This window comes from Rhipicephalus microplus, chromosome X (assembly GCF_043290135.1).
Source record: "Rhipicephalus microplus isolate Deutch F79 chromosome X, USDA_Rmic, whole genome shotgun sequence".
Classification (NCBI taxonomy): Eukaryota; Metazoa; Arthropoda; class Arachnida; order Ixodida; family Ixodidae; genus Rhipicephalus; species Rhipicephalus microplus.
This window is the reverse complement of record NC_134710.1, coordinates 32,202,371-32,220,649: the sequence shown is the minus strand read 5'-3', so window position 1 is coordinate 32,220,649 and position 18,279 is coordinate 32,202,371. Positions and strand designations below refer to the sequence as shown.

General features: G+C 46.6%; 1 protein-coding gene across 1 annotated transcript in view; it reads right to left on the bottom strand.

Annotated features, from left to right (window-relative positions):
* The window catches only part of LOC142775023 (serine/threonine-protein kinase haspin homolog), a 62,324-nt gene extending 57,724 nt beyond the window's left edge, over positions 1-4,600 (bottom strand). Inside the window, exons 1-2 of the mRNA XM_075876309.1 lie at positions 4,549-4,600; positions 3,489-3,714 (exon numbers count right to left, since the gene is read on the bottom strand). Of these exons, the coding sequence (XP_075732424.1) occupies positions 3,489-3,714; positions 4,549-4,600 (278 nt within the window). The remainder of the gene's footprint in view (positions 1-3,488; positions 3,715-4,548) is intronic.
* Between the last annotated feature and the right edge of the window lie 13,679 nt (positions 4,601-18,279).

The window sequence follows — 18,279 nt, the reverse complement described above, 5'->3', positions numbered from 1 at the left end:
TTCTGGAGGCGCTGCGCCAGAGTGCCTCGAGCGTGCAGCGGAGGCAAACGAGCGCATAAAGTCATGTCACACGTGAGACATGAGCGCCATCTGGCAGTCGTCTTAGAAAACAGAGCGCGTGGCACTGAGACGGGTGTGCGCGCCCATCTCAGAGGTGATAAGGAGTAGAACGCAAGGCGACGGATAGGTGCCACCACCGTTTCGTTTTAGCAAAGTGTTGGAAACACTCGCCTTTCCGTGCAAGCGTTGCATGGTCAGCTCAGCGTCATAAGCGCTACGGTCCTTAAAATTACTTATGTATGCCTTTTCTAGTAAGATACGCACATGCAGAAGATATACGTGTTGTTATGGTGCCACAGACATGCGCAATAATTGCTTTTTAATTGACAATTGCACAAGCATGAACGCTCAACCTTGAGCAACATAGGTGGGCGATGTGGATGGGGTCAGCCGTTTCAAGTACCCGATGCTGTTAAGAGAGGACAAACGGACAAATATACAGACATACAGACAGACAAAATTTTTGCGTCGAAGGTCCCGAAGAAAGACTATCGTCTTTAAAAAATCTTGTGACAAATCCCTCTAAACCCTCTCTTGCTTGACGGGTTCTAAAAAATATTGCAACTGTTGGTTCGTGAGACAATAAACTCCTTGAATGACGTCATTCTATTATTACTGGGAAAAGTGTTGTAGGTCCCCTTTAGGTGCGCTTCAAGTTGACAGAGAACACGCTAATCTACAAATAGCTTCAATTGCCTCCAGAGTGTAGGATAATCGTTTAAACTTGACACTGGCGCATGATGTTCATAAACCTGCGACCAAGTTATGGCGACATATCAACACTCGACCTTCATTCTTCAACGCCAATTTTAAGGATGCAAATAAATAGTAAACAGCTGACCGGCACCTGTAGCCCTTGTCGACGCTGATGCGGCCCTGGCTGCGCTTTCGTTTGCCGCTTCTGATCGTCCGTACGATGGAATCTCGGTGGTCAGAAAGGTGGCCACTGGTAGGTTGTCGACCCGCCGTGTTCGTGCGCTCAATGCTGTACGAACGAAGTGGAAGTGGAGCCTCGGTAGACTTCACGCGTAATGACTTGCGTCCATCCTCGGATACTGCAAAGACGACTTGGAGACTATAGCGACACCGGACTACGCAGAGCAGCAAGAGGTGTCCCGTAATCAGTATCTCAATATGCTTTGCATAAACGCAAAATTTATGAGGTTAAAATATAAATATCTGAATTAAGGCCACTGGTGTATATAGATAAGGGAAAGTGACGCTTAAAGTTTCACTTATGAAATCACTGTATTGTTTCCCCGCGTAGCGTCATCTGCTTTTAGAACACGCCATGCAGCGCGAAACATAATTTGAAGACAGGAAAAGTAATCTCGCTGTCATTGGTTCACTAGAAGGTAGACATCAAAGTACCTCCACGTCAAGTCAGTATAATGCATGCTTTGCGGCAAATCATCGACCTGTCGGTATTGTCAATGATTTGTAGACACCACGGTGCAGACAACTATTGATGTATTGATACTTACCGGGCCGAGGATTCTTTGCCCCTTCGTTGACTTGTGCTGTTGGTCAAGTGAGGAGTAAACAGTGCGTAATTTACGCTGAAACAGTCGTGCCAGTCTTGCTGAAAGGAAGTCCAGTTGCGTTACCAGCGTTGACAGTGCATCTTTTAGCTGTATTCACCCGAGGAGGACCCGCTTGATGTGAGCGGGATTGTTGGGCTGATTACAGGCGTATGCGGCAATAAACGCACACACGTCTACCTTTAACAAGTCTTCTTGGGATTTCACGTCCCGAAATCACGATATGGTCATGTGGGCCGCCGTAGAGGGGGGGGGGGGGGATGTCGACCACCTGGGGTCCTTCAAGATACACCCAAATCAAAGTACTCGAGACCAGCATCTTGCCTCTATCAATATGTGGACGTTGCGGCTGTGATTCGAACCCGCGACCTTCGGATTAGCCGTAGAGCTCCGTAACAACTAAGCCCTGTGGTGGGCGCGTTTATTTTTCATCGCAAGCACATGAGCTTGACGAGTGTTATCGTGTGTGCTGTCATAAATATAATCGCATATTCTCGCATGCAGAGTGGCCTCGTTAAGGCAACATATCTTGGCGGCCTGTTCGACTAAGAGAAAGGAAATAAGCTACTATAGTGCTTTTCTAGGGCGAAAAACAACACAACAAGAATGAAGACAGGACAAAGACCTTTGTTCTAGCTTCTTGATAGTAGTGTCTTCTTTTCCGCCAAAAAAAAAAAACACTATGGCTTCACACCAACTAGCTCGCCAACGCATTGTAGTAAGATTTCTTATGAATAACGGCTACTTTTTTTCTGGACACGTCATGTAGCTGCGGGTAGGTGTGTTACCACTGATATATTGTGTGTTTTGATTGATAAATATTTTAAAAGCTATTTAGATTAACTGATGTTTTATTTGTTAGGTGTTTAAAAGCCCCATGCAACTGTTAGAGCAGGCGCCGTCCTTCACTCGCCACCCGCACTGCATGGAATACAAAGTTACAGGACTGAATAATCGCTCACCGGTCATAACGGCGGAGAATGGCGTCATCTTGACTTCGCTCGACTCAGTCAGCTTCGCTGACGCTTTGTCGCCGTCTGACGGGGATCGCAAGGGAGAGTTTAGTCCGTTGTCCGGAGAATAGTCCGCGACCTTCGCACTCGAAAGTGCCGGTTCGGACACTGAGTTCCTTTTTATCTCTCGAGACCAATGAGGCACGCGTACTGCGATAGACCTAACACTCCTTTCACCGGGAATGTGCCACCTGCGAAGCGGCAAAGGGGTCGTGGGCGTGGATAGGTCGGGGTCACTCACACTCAGCGTGGTGTAAATGGCTTTGTCTTTGGTACGATAACGGCAGCGAAGCCACAATGCGGCGATCGACAGGCACAGAAGGATAACCATCAGAGCCAGGCACGCCACCACGAGACAGAGCACGGCGTTTGGCAGGTCACGCTTTACAAGCCTGGGACTTGCTCGAGTGGAGGAGGTCACTTGATCCACGTCGTACGCCAGCAGACGGCGCCTGTCTCCTCGCAAGGGTAGGCCAGGAACTACCGCCGGGAGAACGACTCCAACGTTGCTCCTGTACAGTCGAAATAGCTGTACCTAAGAAGGGAGTTCCGAGATACCGGAGGAAGAAAATGCGAAAGCACTAAACGCGTCGAACAAAGAAAGCTGGCACACCAATACTGGCTAGTTAGGGTGCATTTATGAAACGTATATGCGATGCATGTGCACGGGTGTGAGGGCATAGTTATATTGCTCGATACTGCTGTACCAGTGAATAATACACTGAATTATTCGCAAATCACTGGAAGAATACTATACGATTACTATTTTTGCCAAAAGCACCAAAAACATGGCGTGTTGGTATGCGTTTTCGGTTGGGGACCATTTTGCGGCGGAATGCCGATGCACAGAGCTATGTTGCCAACGTCGACGTACCTGCGCCGCGCGCTCTTGTTGAAGTAGTCATCCCAAAATTTAAGTGGCCTTTGGCTCGACAAGTGTGCAGCGCTGATGGGGTCATAGTACGTGACGTGCTTTGAGTCATCCTGGCTTGAATTCCTCCGGACGTTGCCGTAAACAGTAGACATGATGTACAAGAGACGGAAGGCGATACTCATCGTGCGAATGAACGGCATCATGGTGAATGTGTATCGAACCACTGCTAAAATTGCACAAGCATAGGTAGATGTTGAGGTGCTTAAATGTAGGAGTTGTTCGCGACAATGAATAGCCATTAAAGTGATGGCACGTACCCACAATTCAGAGTTCCTCGCGAGCATCATAATGAAATAGTAGTTCTGGCACGTAACACTCGTTTTTAAGATTTTTAACAAAATGAGATCCAAATTGTGACAGTTGCCGATAATCTATTCAAACATAAGGTTCGCCCAAACTAATGCACTCAATACAAGAAGTCCCAGGCTGGAGTGACATGTATCGCATGATATGCACCATACGTGTCATGTGTATAGCAGCTGCGAACGTGCAGATGACGTGGCATATTCTATTAAACGAGGAAAAGGTGCCTCCTCTTCTCGCGACCTCACGGCAAGATGTCCATTTGTCGGTGAGCGCCACCAGAAAGAGGACATCGTCATGATCAACATCATGACTGAACCAAGAGTGCAAGGGCACTGAGAGAAACATCAGCAGGAGTACTCGGAAGATGCATATCTACGCGACGCACTTTGAAGCAACCGGCCGCAGTTAATTTTCGCTGCTTCTGTGCAAGTTATTCAATTGTGATACAGCTACTTCACTTGGCGGTTGAAGGCACACGTGTGTGACATGATGTCATGACATTGTTGCGCGGCGCTATGTTTGAAAAATAAAGGGTTGCACGCACCCTCGAAAGGTGGCGCTAGTGTTCATAAACCTGTTTTCATTTTTTTATTTTTTGCTATTTTCAATTTAATTATGGTCCAAATCAGGATATTGAAAGGTGCCCACCCGATATACTGGGAAAGACCACACACATCACAGTGGTCCTTCTCACAGAGCAGGTGAATGACCTCCAGCTCTTCCGGCAAGGCCCTTAAAAAGGCCATCCTCGGGGTGAGTTGGGGGGTGATCGCTCTGACCGGACAGCAGTCGACGCCAGACAGGTCTACACGAACAGTCAAACCCGAAAACGGCAACGTAGTCGAGGGCTGGAGCTGATCCAGTCACTCATTTTAGGGGGGGGGGGCGGTCAGTTGAAGTAACACCGGAGAGGGGTGCGTGGTCGCTACATTTTTGCTTTTATTAGCACAAGGACCCCATAACTCACAGTGGTCCCAATAAATAGTCCTAATTGGTGATAGGAGGCGTAAAACAAAGACTCTAGAGGAGGGAACTCAAAAAGGTGATGACACAGGCTTCACGAGGGGATGAGGCAATCGCCCCCCCCCCTTTCTGGATGCGCCACTGGTCGAGGGCCAGTGTGCACACTATTCTAGGACTGACCAATTAGTCCGAGGGAGAGCCTCAGCCAGGTTCCCTTCGTTCTTGGGGACGAAGGTAACCCGGCCGATGCACTACCTTCCAGGCCGATCTTCGCAGTCTCAGCAGCCGAGCACGAACAACTTGACTGCGGGTGCTGCGCCTGCCTCGAACCCCGCGTTATCGGCCCCTCGATCCAGTGCCAAACCCTCTACGTCCCCAAGCAAATAAACGGCGTAACAACATGAATAACATAAATTGTACGTTAATATACGACATGGCACGACACACGTGACGTCATATGACTATACTTGACATTACGGCCTTTACCTGAATGAAATGTCGTCACATGAAGTAAAATAACGAGAAGAGTGTAGAAACACAAAAGGAAAAATGGCGTTACCCGTCACACTCATGAAACAAAACACAAACACAAGCGCAGACTTGCAACTAACATATATTTCGCACAGTCAACCTATCAGTACATTCCGCTGAAACCAGCACTAAATATGCGTGTTTCAAAAAAGCATCACCACGAAAATCTTAAAAACCTTAAGACGACATCTTAACAACACTCATTGATAAAGCTCATCTCTGTGCTATGCAAAACAATTACACCATTTTCTCCTTAAAAGAAACCATGCGTACACGCGAAGCAGCGGTTGCATTTCTTACATCGCGGCAATGCGCAGGAGAGAAACATGAGGAGGCACAAAGGACGCAGTGCTGGACCAGTGTTTCCAATTAGAAAATGATAAAAACACGCCAAGCAAGTAAGCTTACATTGTTTATTGATAATCGTGAATGTAGCAGCATATATGTAAAAAGGAAACACGGGCAGTCACAGAGTTGAATAATACATACAAAAAAACAGTAATAGCCATCTGTTTAATAAAGTTACCACGGAAATCGCAAAACTTTATCTCTTGCCTCGTTCAGTCAGATAACAATGTTAAGATCAAAGACTCGTGGTCTTTTTCTTGACCTGATAAACGTTGCACGCTGTGATTTGGACTGAAGAGAAACTGTCACTGCAGCAAGCATTCCGAAGTGGGAGAAAGAACCAAGAGAACATTATCAAGCCATAACCAATCCCGGAAGTCAAAATGGTGGAAGCTGTGACATGGATGATAAGATTGAAGACGATGAACACGTTGCTATCAGTGAACGACAGGAGAAAGTGGGAAAAAAAGAACCCACCTTCACTTAACCCAACAGCAACGACGGTATGCTCAATCTCCTAGGTGGTGAAGCCAGCAGTCCAGTATTTCCTGTGGTGCCCCCGTCGTTGTTTTCCCAGGCTGGATGTGAGGACTTTGTTCCGTTCAGCTTCGAGGAATGGGACGATTCTGTGACAAAACTAGAGAATGGTCGCCTAGAAACACAAATGAGAAGGCTGCTTCTGCGTCTGAAAGGGTCCTGATAAAGGATCTGATGCAGAACCACCAGCACGCGAAGCAACCACATAAGCATATTTCTACGGGGAAGCGGGAGAGCAAGGGACACGATTCGAGCCACAGCGAGAAACGTCGCTGCAGGAATCCAGAAACATCACGGAGAAGACTCCAAAATGCTGCAGTGAACTGTCTACAGGAGCACCTGAGAAGCCAGTACACCCGCGACGCCGCACCTAGATAGAAATGATGGAGGTGGAAGCGCGGGCATTATTTACGCGTCTGATCAGCAGGCTTCATCTCAGATTCGTTTCACAGACGTGGTGACTGTACAAAAACACCTGTCCGAATGAGGTAACTGCATCAAGGACGAGACGAAGTGGTCAGAGCCTGCTCCGTGCGTTTAGCAACAGGCCATGAGGTAAACAAGCCGGGATAAAAGTTGTGCATGCTGTTAGCAACAGCATGAATTGTCACATTCGTCCACTCCCCATCGGAGAATGTTGAAAACAAAGAAGGGGGCACGGGTTTAGGTGGAGGAATGATAGAGGGAAAGAAACTGAAGAACGAAGTAGGCAATGTGCATGGAGCTAACCCTAATCGAGTAAACGTCGTGTTTCTGACTTACGACCACGGGTCCTTGTTCCCAAAGAGTTCCTAAAACACTTTTTAAGTAACCATGGAATGAACTTACTGGCAGAGATTATTGCCTCAAGAATTCAAAGCCGCAAAAATGTCAAGAATTTGTCTAGTACGGCCGGAGTTATACAAAGATTTGTCGCAAGCTGAAAACGCATTCTCTTTTCTCTCGTCCCGACAAAAGCGCTAGAAGCTAAGCAGGAAGAGATGGCAAGGGCAAACAAATTACGTCACACACACCTCGTGACCTTGAGCACTTTTTTTATCTTCGAATGTACAGCTTTTATCTTCGAATTCACGCGTGGACAAGTAACGGCCTCCCGCAGCGGCATTTGTAACGACAAAGCGCAACAAGTTCAAATCAGCCAATTGCTGATAGATGGGCTTTCTACGAGTGATTTTTGAGCGTCTTCCGTTATTTGTCGGGAGAAGAGAAAGAAATTTTTAGCTGACTGATATTTTGAATTCCAGGCTGCGTGTGGCGCTATAATATTTGGCTTGCACGTTGTCGGGAGCCTCTACTACCGATCGGTAGCGTTTTCTGACAATGCTCAAAAAGTGTTGCAGGGCCCCTTTAACGAACAATATTTACGCTGGGTGCCCCTCGCACAGTACTTTGCACTGTGATGCCCCTCGTCTTTATCTTTACACATGCCCTCAAAAGAATCAGTGTCAGTAAAATTAGCTTGAGCAGCAATGTGACATTCAGAAAACACATTGGCGAGAAGCACATCGCGTTAAAAAATAAACCATGCTGTTATGCTAGATATTTCTGTATTTTATGCTAGATATTTCTGTGACTTCCGACCAACTAGGTCAACTTTTATTTGTGCTAAACACGCCTATCCTGGAAAAACACCATTGACGAAATCATAATGAAGAGGAACCTAATTTACATTCCAAAAGAGGCAAAAAGGTTGCAGTGACAGTCCCTTCAATTGAATAACAGTTCGCGAATAATGAAAGCGTTAGCCCATGTCGAAAATTTCAGCAAGTGAACATTCCTGTGAAAGTTGTTACGGATGACAAGTTTAGAAAATTGAGCTACCGTTGCTTGCCCCTTTTTGATCAGCTGACACATGAGTTAGAGAATGCATGTGTGTGTTCCTAAAAGCATTCAATTGTAAAAAAGAAATAATGCACCAGTTGAAAACACTCACAATACACTGCACATATTATATTCGCATACAATAGAGATATGGAACACGAGTACACTAGACAACTAGAAAGTGCTGGATGTCCCGGGAACAATGTCTGAAAAATAGGCAGTGAGTAATCGTCTGATTCAAATCTGTATAGTTACTTTTTTTACGATGGTTAATCATTAATTACGGGCCGTTTGCTAATCTTTTATTATTTGCACGTCACACAGAGGAGTTGGATGCACAGCACAATCTGTTAATTCTCCACAAAAGTACTGAAGTGATTGTTCCCCGACAAGCAGATGACTATGAACCCGAACACAGGCGACTACGTTTGCGAAACTTTTTGCTGCGGCCTGTTGTGAGGTGCACGCTGTAATTACGTTTTTGCATGTAAAAGAATCACAGGCTTCTCCAACTTATAGGGAGTTGTGCCTAGCTTACGGACCAACCGTGAGAAGTGAAAGAAATTTCAGAGCGCTGTGTTGAAACTTCCGAAATGGCTGCACAAATGAGTTCGACAAAGAGCGGATAGACACGCTAAGCTTCCAGACGAATGAAAGTGTTCAAGTGTAGTGTACATCGCAAATACATTGATAACTAACACTTACCCCCGAATGCAGAAATGTTACTTGACTCGTACTTAACTCGTAATTGACTCATTCTTGACTCAAGACAGTCTTGCCGGTTGCCATAGATCGTTCTCGAACTTGCGGGCGACTTGAAGGCGACTTGAAGGCGACTTGGCTTGGTCGAAGTCAGGACAAGTTTCAAGACAGCTGCGGGGCTAGCTTGAAAATGACTTCATGCGTTATTTCAACATGGCAGCCTTTCGAATCAACGTTGCGCGGAGGGTGGCCGCTTTTGAGTTTGCTTGCCTCGCCATAAGCGTAGCATTTTCTGAGGCGCACTGCTTGCCGAAGATTCTTGAACCCGCTTTACATGACCGAGGAAATTGGATAGACTTGTACGACGACCAATCATTCCAAGCTCGGTACAGATTCACTAAGAACGCCGTGCGGCAGCTGCTGGTTATATGTCCGCTCCGTGAAAGTGGGAACAACCGAAGGCAGCTTGTGGCTCCAGTGTTACAGCTGCTGATGGCTCTCCGGTTTTACGGCGCTGGCACATTCCAAACAGTCACCGGGAATTTCGTCCGCATTCTGTAGTCAAAAAGTTGCCGTGCAGTCGGAAAAGTTATGCTACTCATCGCCAAGCCCCTCTATGCGATGCTGGTGCGCTTTCCGCAGTCAGCGGCACTTTCTATAGTTATGCGAGCCTTTTATTAAGTGGCTGAGTTCTTTGGTGTTACAGATAGTGTCGACTACACACACGTGCGTATTAATAGCCCCGGCGGTGACGACGCCGAAGTGTTCCGTAATCGCAAAGACTATTTGTGTTTTTCTGAAACACGACATTTTCCGTCTCTACCGGTACAAAATTGACTCGGCGGTGTGTCTGTGTGCCTCGTCTATCCTTTCGTCCCATCTAGGGCGCTGTTTCTCGCCCTGAAAGGCATCGCTTTTTGCAGCACAACGCTTCGTAAAATTCCACACACACACAAAAAAAGAGAAGCCCCTATCACGGGGTTTTTGATCATGTGCCTTCCCCTTCACCATCATGCAATGAGACATTGCTGCACCCCGCGAGTCAAAATTCTGCTGAGGACAATGTCCTGACCCCTGCTTTTTCTCTTGCTTACCAAGCTCAACAAAAGGAGGCGACTTACTTTTGTTCCCAGAACTTGTTTTTTTTTCATATATAACTGCGACTTATCCCGCTACAAGCATATCCACAGGCGAAGATAAAGGCGAACACCGTGAAAATCGCGTTACCTCGGGAGCCAGGTCAGAACAAATACGCGCCGTAGCGTTCGATTGAAAAAAAAAACAACGAAAGAACCCAACGCGATGCTTGTTTCGCCTTCAAACAAGCAAGCGTGGAGAAACACGCCGCATTTGGGTGGCTCCTAAAACCAGCGGACAACGAACGCTTTACAGAAGCCACACTGCGCATCGCTGTGGCGTCAGGCACAACGTGCCGCTCGTTAGCCGTAAAATGGCAAAAATATGCTTGTGGCACTTCGTTTTTATAGTTAATTTAAAACGTACGGTCTTTTTTTTTTGCTGTAACACATGCCTTACGCGAACAACTTCATTATTAACCTCGTTAGAAGCGAGTAGCGTATTTCTGCTTTTAAGCTCGTTCTTGACTGGACCAAACAAGACATCCTCAGCATCTATGAAACGCAAAGGCTGACTTGGGAGTTATGAAGTGCGCTGCTTGCTTCACGCCCACTTGCTCAAGTCAAGTCGAAGGTGCGAGCCAAGTAACATCTCTGCATTCGGGGGTTAGTGGTCTGGGAGACAAAGTTTCCTGGTTAGCCTCACTACAATTTTCTTAATTGTAGCTGATGTGCCAAGATATCACAAAGTTTGTGCAAACTAGGTTCTAAGAATGCTTACAGCCCAACTTAAACACTAAATGATGTCAAATGAACGGGCGCTATTGGACTACTACCGATAAGACAGATGATTTGTTTTCACACCTTGTTACAGGTGACGATGCTCGATAGCGTACGAAATCGCAGAAACAAAACAATCAGTGCAGTGGCGCCACCACTCTTCTTCAGAAAAACCAAAAAAGATTCAAGCAATTTGCATACTCTAGTTGGAAAATGATGGCTCCCATCTTCGAAGTCATAAAGGACATTATTTAAATGCGAAGCAGCTTGTTGGCTAGCCTGTGTAACGCTGTCCGTCTGTGACTCCGTGCCAACATGCCGCACCACGCTCCCCTCACCGCAGGAGTTGGGGCAATGCCAAGTAGGTCACGCCTTCTCTCGAGGTGCGCGGTCACGCCACTCTCTCCGTCGCCTGCCACACGTTAGCCGCGTGCCACTTTTCTCTCGCTTCACCCTCTCCACCACTCGTAACGTTCGAGCGCACATCGAGTGAACACTCTTTCAACTCGTTTATCTGCGATGGAGAGAGCGTCGTGAAAACGAAGCTCATCCGCCCACCGAAACATGCGTCGAAGCAATATGGCCTTACCCGGCCGTCGCTGGCGTTGAGAGGGTTAGCAGAGCCGATTGCGATCGTGAATGGTGACGTCGCGCTTGCAATACGGACTAGGTGCGAGCCAGGGAAGCCGAACGCAAGCGTCGGCAGTGGAAGACCAATGAAACCGACGAGGTGCGGGTCAAGCACGCGCCGCTCACGTTCGAGAGCGGAGACGGCGCGTGGGTATAAAACCGACGAGACGCGAGCCAAAACAACCTAGTGGGACCGCCGACAGCGGAAGGCCAAAGCCGGTGAATGCTCGACGTCGTCGTCGTCGGCAACGTCTCGAAAGCGCCGCCCGCCCTCCGCCGAAGTGCCCGCCCGCAAGCGCGGGGCTGTTTCGTTTGTTCGTGGCTCACGCAGCCCCCATATTTGCAGCACACCACTACAACTTTGCGTTTTTTCTTCTTTCTTTTTTTCTCCACTCTACGAAAACAATTTTGAATCACTACCACCTTACTTGAAGGAAAGCGAGGACAGCACTCCTCTGCTTTATAGTTTTTTATTGCTTTTAAGACGGAGATTATGAACAGGGACACGCGCCACCACCAGGAGATGACATCACTATTAACCCCTTTAAAACTAATACGCCAAGGATGGCACGGCGCCTTCGATAATGATAGGTCCTCCTATCGAAACGTCGGCCAGCCAGTCTGAGGCACTTCCACTGTTAACCCTGGCTTTTCCACTAATATACGTAATGTAGTTCATAGATCTTGTACCTGTGCTGCATATGGAAGGTTAGTACATGACAAAAAAGAGCCTATGAGTGCGTGTTTGCGCAAATAGAAATTAAATATAATAAATAGGCACATTGTCCGGTGGGCGCGCCAGAACAAATGTTGCTGCTCATGGACGCACTTGAAAGTTGACAGTGTTTCGTCATCGGCTGCTCCTATCGCAACATTGATGAACGCTTTGCGGCAGCAGCACGACCAGGCTTTCTGTTCACCGACGATCTTGCCGTCATTAGCGTTGCTCGTCTCATTCGAGAGATTGGTTGCTGCGTGACGCCATTACGTGTGTCAGCGTGGGTGGATGACGTCTTTATGCGAGTAACAAAGTCAACAGAGAGGCCCCACACGCAAGGCCGACAGAAGATCCTCGTTCCCCTGCCTGCACTTTACGTGTGAATATTACTTTGCGCAATCGTCGTTTGCCATTACTGGGACACTGAAGAGCGTGAAACGTTGCAGTTGTTGAACGGGCAGAGACATTCGATTAGGTGTGCCATAGTGTTGACTCACTGGGCGTCAACTCGGAGGAGGAAAAGCGTCTTCTCTGAAATCCTTTCTCTCTCTCTTTCTCTCACCTTCCACTCGAGGAGTGAGACAACACTGTCTTTGCATGATTTCTCCCGAACATAGCTTTCGTCGCCTACAAATCTTTGCAGGCCCTCGCTAGGTTTCTCGGCAAGTCGAGAATAATAATAATAATAATAATAATAATAATAATAATAATAATAATAATAATAATATAATAATAATAATAATAACAAACTTCTAAAACCACCACATGATTATGAGAGACCCTGTTGTGGAGGGCTCCGGAAATTTCGACCACCTGACATTCCTTAACGTGCTGTGTTACATCGCACAGTAAATAGGTCTCTACCATTACACCTACCGCGAAACCTGACTGATGCAGCGGGGACCGAACCTGCAACCTTCGGGTCAGCTGCAGAGCAGCGCGGGCCAAGTCGAGCCTAACCTGCAGGTGATGAAATCCTGATATAATGCTGCTGCATCATAGCAACATAGATGCAGGATGCTGACATAGAGCGTGCTGATGCCTAGATGGCTGGCAAGACAAACATTTCAGAATGGTTAAAAACCAGAACTAAAGGAAATGTCCTTGGTATGTGAAGTGTAGTTTCGAAGCTCCACACATAAATTTAACATTTTATAAACTAAACATATTTTGTACACTTTAGCAAACGCAAGCGAACTTTGCAGGGGCGTGTGGAAGCTTGGGCTAGTCGGTATGACATGACGATAGTTATAGCGCGAGAACAAAACGACGACACAGAGACACAGTGTCCTTCTTGTCTCTGTGTTGCCGTTTTGTACTCGCGCTATAACTATCCTCTGCAGGTGCTATATTGTCTTTAAAAAAAGTTTTCGAGCGAAACTTTTTGGCCACAGTACCTCATGCGGAACACTTATCAGTTTTATCAGCAAAAGCCAACATGGTCTGAGGCAATATATATATACATATATATATATATATATATATATATATATATATATATACTGCACTTTCCGGTTAGCCGAAATTGTGTGCAAAGGAGGCAGGTGAACAAATGGATTGGAACCTAACTCCACGAGAATTGTCAAAGATATGCTTGTTTTGTGATCGTTTGGTGTGCTTCCGTCGCTCCTGAGGCAGCTTTGTACACATTGTACGCGTGCTTTACGAATAGGGGCGTTTGTGTATGACTTTTGATATGGGAACACCGCCAGCGGGATGCTCTGGAGAATTAAGAGAAGAGGACGGTGAGTTGCGCGCGCTGGGGGTTGGACTAGGCCTGACGTGGCTGGCCGTGGCAGGCGCGGCAATCTTTCGGCGCTGTGTGTTTGTGTGAGTCTCGGTTTTAAAGACGATAGTCTTTCTTGGGGACCTTCAACAGAAACATTTTGGTCTGTCTGTTTGTCCACCCTGTCGATACCTCAAACGGCACCAAACGGCCAACCCCATCCGCAACACCCACCAATATTGCTCAAGGTTTAGTGTTCATAGCTGTGCGATTGTCAATTAAAAAAGCAAATATTGCGCATATATGAGGCACCATAACAACATGTTCATGTTTTGTATATCTGCCTTTATACACAAAACGCTTCAAGGAGTGTAGCGTTCAACGCGCTGCGCTGACAGTGCAAAACGATGCTCAAGAAGGTGTTTCCAACGCTTTGCTACGACGGCACGGTGGTGGCACCTGCCTGCCGCTTTCCATTCTACACCTTATCACCTCCGTGACTGGCGCGCATGCCTTCGTTTTCGAAGATAACTGGCAGATAGCGCTCGTGTTTAACGTGCCATCTAAGCAAGTTCGGTTCGGTTCGGACTGTCATGGTGGATGGACGTGTTTTTTGAGCGCTCCCGATCGACTGCGCAGATAAGTGTTTTTGCATGTTTTGAGCTTGTCTTTATAATTATAAGGCAGCAGTTGAAATCTTCGTAGCACTTATTTTACGGTACGGCTTTTCGGGGGTCAGTCACCAGGTATTTATTAGGTAGTGCGTGTGTGTGTGTTTGAATTTTTGTTGTTGTTTTTTCTTTTGCCACCCCGTGGGGAAAGTGCAAGTACATCGAACACACAAAGTTTTGTAGTAGAGCTTAGACTTCATTTTTTCGTAGGGCAGGGCTCGAGTTTCGTAATTGTCGAGTATAGGGACAATTGCTGTCAGAAAGACATAGTTAAAAAGACTGTAAAGTGTTCAGAATGTAGAGTTGGTGTGAAAGTGGACCCAAGTGTAGAAACGGATGGAGAAGAAGCTGACGCGAAGTGTAGGCACTGTGAGGTCGAGGAAAAAATGGAGAAAATGATGGTTGCCCAGAGTGAACTACTGATGGGAATCGCCGAGCTCAATACTGCATTGGCGACAGAGCAATGGAAAACGAGGGCAAGGGGAGAAAGGCTGAAGTCCGCCGAGGAAGCACTAGCCAAGGTGAACAGAGGAGCGGCCTACGGAGAGAACAATAGGAAACCGGCAACCAGAACTGCGGAGAAGAAAGAGCAAGCAAGTTTGGAAAAAACAGGTTCAGCCGGTTCAATTCTCGCAAGGCCCAGCTTCAGCGAAGTAGTGGTGGGGCTGGGAGGGGACAAAGACGCCGGCGTCAAAGATGCAAGTAACCCCAAGGTGCAGGACGCTCCAGCTGAAAAGTAACAGCATGTGATAATCGCCGGGGACTCGAATTTAAATCGATGCACAGAAGCCATCAAAGAGAGGGTAAGAGGTGACAAGAGGGTTGCAGTAGGGGCGTTCCCAGGACGCAAGCTGGAAGCATTCAAGAGGCAAGCGAGCCCAAAACTAAAACTACAGCTGATAGACGAAACCTCGTGATAATTTTAGGCAGTATAAACGATGTCTTAAATGAAGATACAGCAGGACTAGTACCCACACTGGCGAATGGCGTCGATGACATGCGCGCCACTTCTCCTAAGGTACAGGTAGTGATATGCACGATACCGGAGGTACCGGTGCGTGATAGCAACCTGCAAAGAGCGCTTGTCAACGCAAACCAAGAGATGTGGCGGATGAGTCGAGAGAAAGGCTTTGAGGTGGTGGAAATAAACAGAGAGGTGCATAGGTGGGTTGGTTTTCAACGAGACAGAATTCACTTCGATGGGCGGCGAGGTCATGAGGTTGGTTGGTGACTTGCAGGACGCGCAGTAGCTTTTTTGGGGGGCAAGCGGGCCCTTCGGTGTGCAGGATAGCTAGTAACGAGGAAAACAACCAGGGAGGCTCTTTGACAGATGGTATGGACAGATACGATTCCAAAGTGGCACCAGTATCTAAGATAGGTAGAGTCCGGGGCCGAAATAGACATAGCCACGAGCGCCGAGCCAATTCAGACATAGTGTATATTAACATGCAGTGTGGTAGGAACAGGCTGAAGTGGGAAGAGATAGAAGAACAGCTAAGGGAAGAGAGGCCGATGGTATACGGTTTTTTACAAACACACCTCAGGGACATGGAACAACCTCCGAACAATCCGGACTTCGCGTGGAAATATTGTAATAGAACAGAAGGCAGCAGAAAGGGGGGTGGTATTGGGGCATTCATTCATAAAAGTACAGACTGGCAAAGGGTCAAGCAGGAGTGCAAGGAAAATTTATGGCTAAAAGGGAAAGTGGCAGGTCAAATGACACTCCTTGGTTTCGTGTACTTGTGGATGGGAGCAAAGGCCAGAGAAGAAAACCAGGCAACGGTAGAGTGTATATCAAAGGACAATCAGGAGTTGGGAAGAGAGTGCAAGATAATTATACTAGGAGATATGAATGCGCACATGGAAGATATAGATGGGCATACCAACCCGACAGGCAAAATGATCATGGATATGTGTGAAAGGCTTGATTTGATCATTTGCAACAGTACCGAGAAGTGCGAAGGGCAAATAACATGGGAGGTAGGAAGGCTGCAGTCGACGATAGATTATGCATTGATGTCACATAGGATGTATGATAAGCTCAGGGGAATGCACATAGGTGAAGGTGGCTCCAGAAGCCTGGGTAGTGATCACAAACGTATCAAGCTAAGTTTTGGAAGAGCAGGGAAAGTGGGAAAAAGACAACATGAGCAACTACAGGAAAGTTTTTATTCAGAAAGGCAAATAGAAATAGCCACTAAACAAATTGAGAAAGTAATCCCTGAGGATAATAAATCAGTGCGGAAATACATGAATCTAATCAGACTGTGTGAGCTAGAGCTTGCTAAGACACGTGACAAGTAACCCCGGAAAAGAAGACACAAACCCAAGAGTTGGTGGGATGAGGAAGTTAACAGAGTCATAGCAAAACGTCAAGAAGCCTCTAGGGAACACAGACACGCTAAGCAGCGGGGTGAACCGACAGATGATGTTGAAAGAAAATGGGAAATTTTCCTAATCTGTAGAAGGGACGCATCCCTTCTGATCAATGAAAAGATTAAAAGGAAGGGAGCTTAGTGGCTGGCAGAAGTACATAAAAAAGATAGAAAGGCCGCTGCAAAATTTTTGGAACCATCTAAACTCCCTAAGAAATGAGACGAGCCTAGAGCAGAAGTTTGTAACTACAGGTCAAGGTGCTAGGCTAGAAGGGGACGAAGCTATTGAATATACAAGAACAAGTGTGGCAGAAAAATTTCAACAAATGGGCGATTTATGCACCAAAATAAAGAAAGATAAATCAAGTGGGGCAATGGCTCTATTTTCAGAACGAGAGTGGGAAAGGGCTGGGAAGAGGGTTCCTAGTAGCACATAAACAGGCCCAGATGACATTCCAATTATGCTGATAAAGACATTAGGTGCGAAGTCTAAGCAGGCTTTGACAGAGGCAGTGAGCAAACTAATTATTGAAGGTGAAGTCCTCGATGATTGGAAACTTAGCAGGATGAGCATGATCTATAAAGGAAAGGGCGACAAAGATGACATAAACAACTACCGTCCTATAAGAGTGACATAGGTGGTCTACATGCTGGCGATGCAGCTTGTAAAGGAAAGACTGCAGGCATGCATAGATGACGAGGGGGTGTTGGGGGAACTGCAGAATGGGTTTCGGAAACACACGAGGCTGCAAGACAATCTGTTCTCAATGACGCAGTGCATCGAAATAGCAGAAAAAGAACACAGGCCCCTGTGGCTAGCATTTTTGGATATCAAGGGAGCGTATGATAGCGTGGTTTAAGAAGACTTGTGGGGAATACTGGACACAATAGGTGTGGAAGATGGAGTCACAAATCTTTTAAAGGATATCTATAAAAGTAACAAGGCTGTTATAAAGTGGGAAAAACAGGTACCCAAGCCTGCAGAGGTAAAACGGGGCTTTGGTAGGGGTGTCCTCTGTCACTCTTGTTATTCATGATGTACCTATGATGTACCTACAAGGATTAGAAACCAAATTAGAGGGAAGTGGACTGGGATTCAACCTTTTTTTCGTCAAACAAGGAAAACTCATTGAACAGGCACTACCAGCATTGATTTACGCAGATGATATAATACTAATGGCCGACAACAAGGAATGTTTGCAGAGACTGATGGACATTTGCGGTAATGAGAGAGATTGGTTAGATTTCAGATTCAGTAAGGAAAAATCAACAGTCATGATTTTTAATGACAATAAAGGTAGTGAGCTTAGAATACAGGAGGTCACGCTAGAAATAACAGATAAATACAAATATCTTGGCGTATGGATAAGCAATGGGGCTGAGTACCTAAGGGGACACGAAATATACACTGCAAAAAATTGTGCGTATTTACGGACAGAAAAATGGACATAGTGTCCAAGAAATAAACACCCCCCCCCGCTCTTCGCCAATATCAAGGATACAGCATACATTTTAGAATCACTGACTTCACCACTTCGTGAATA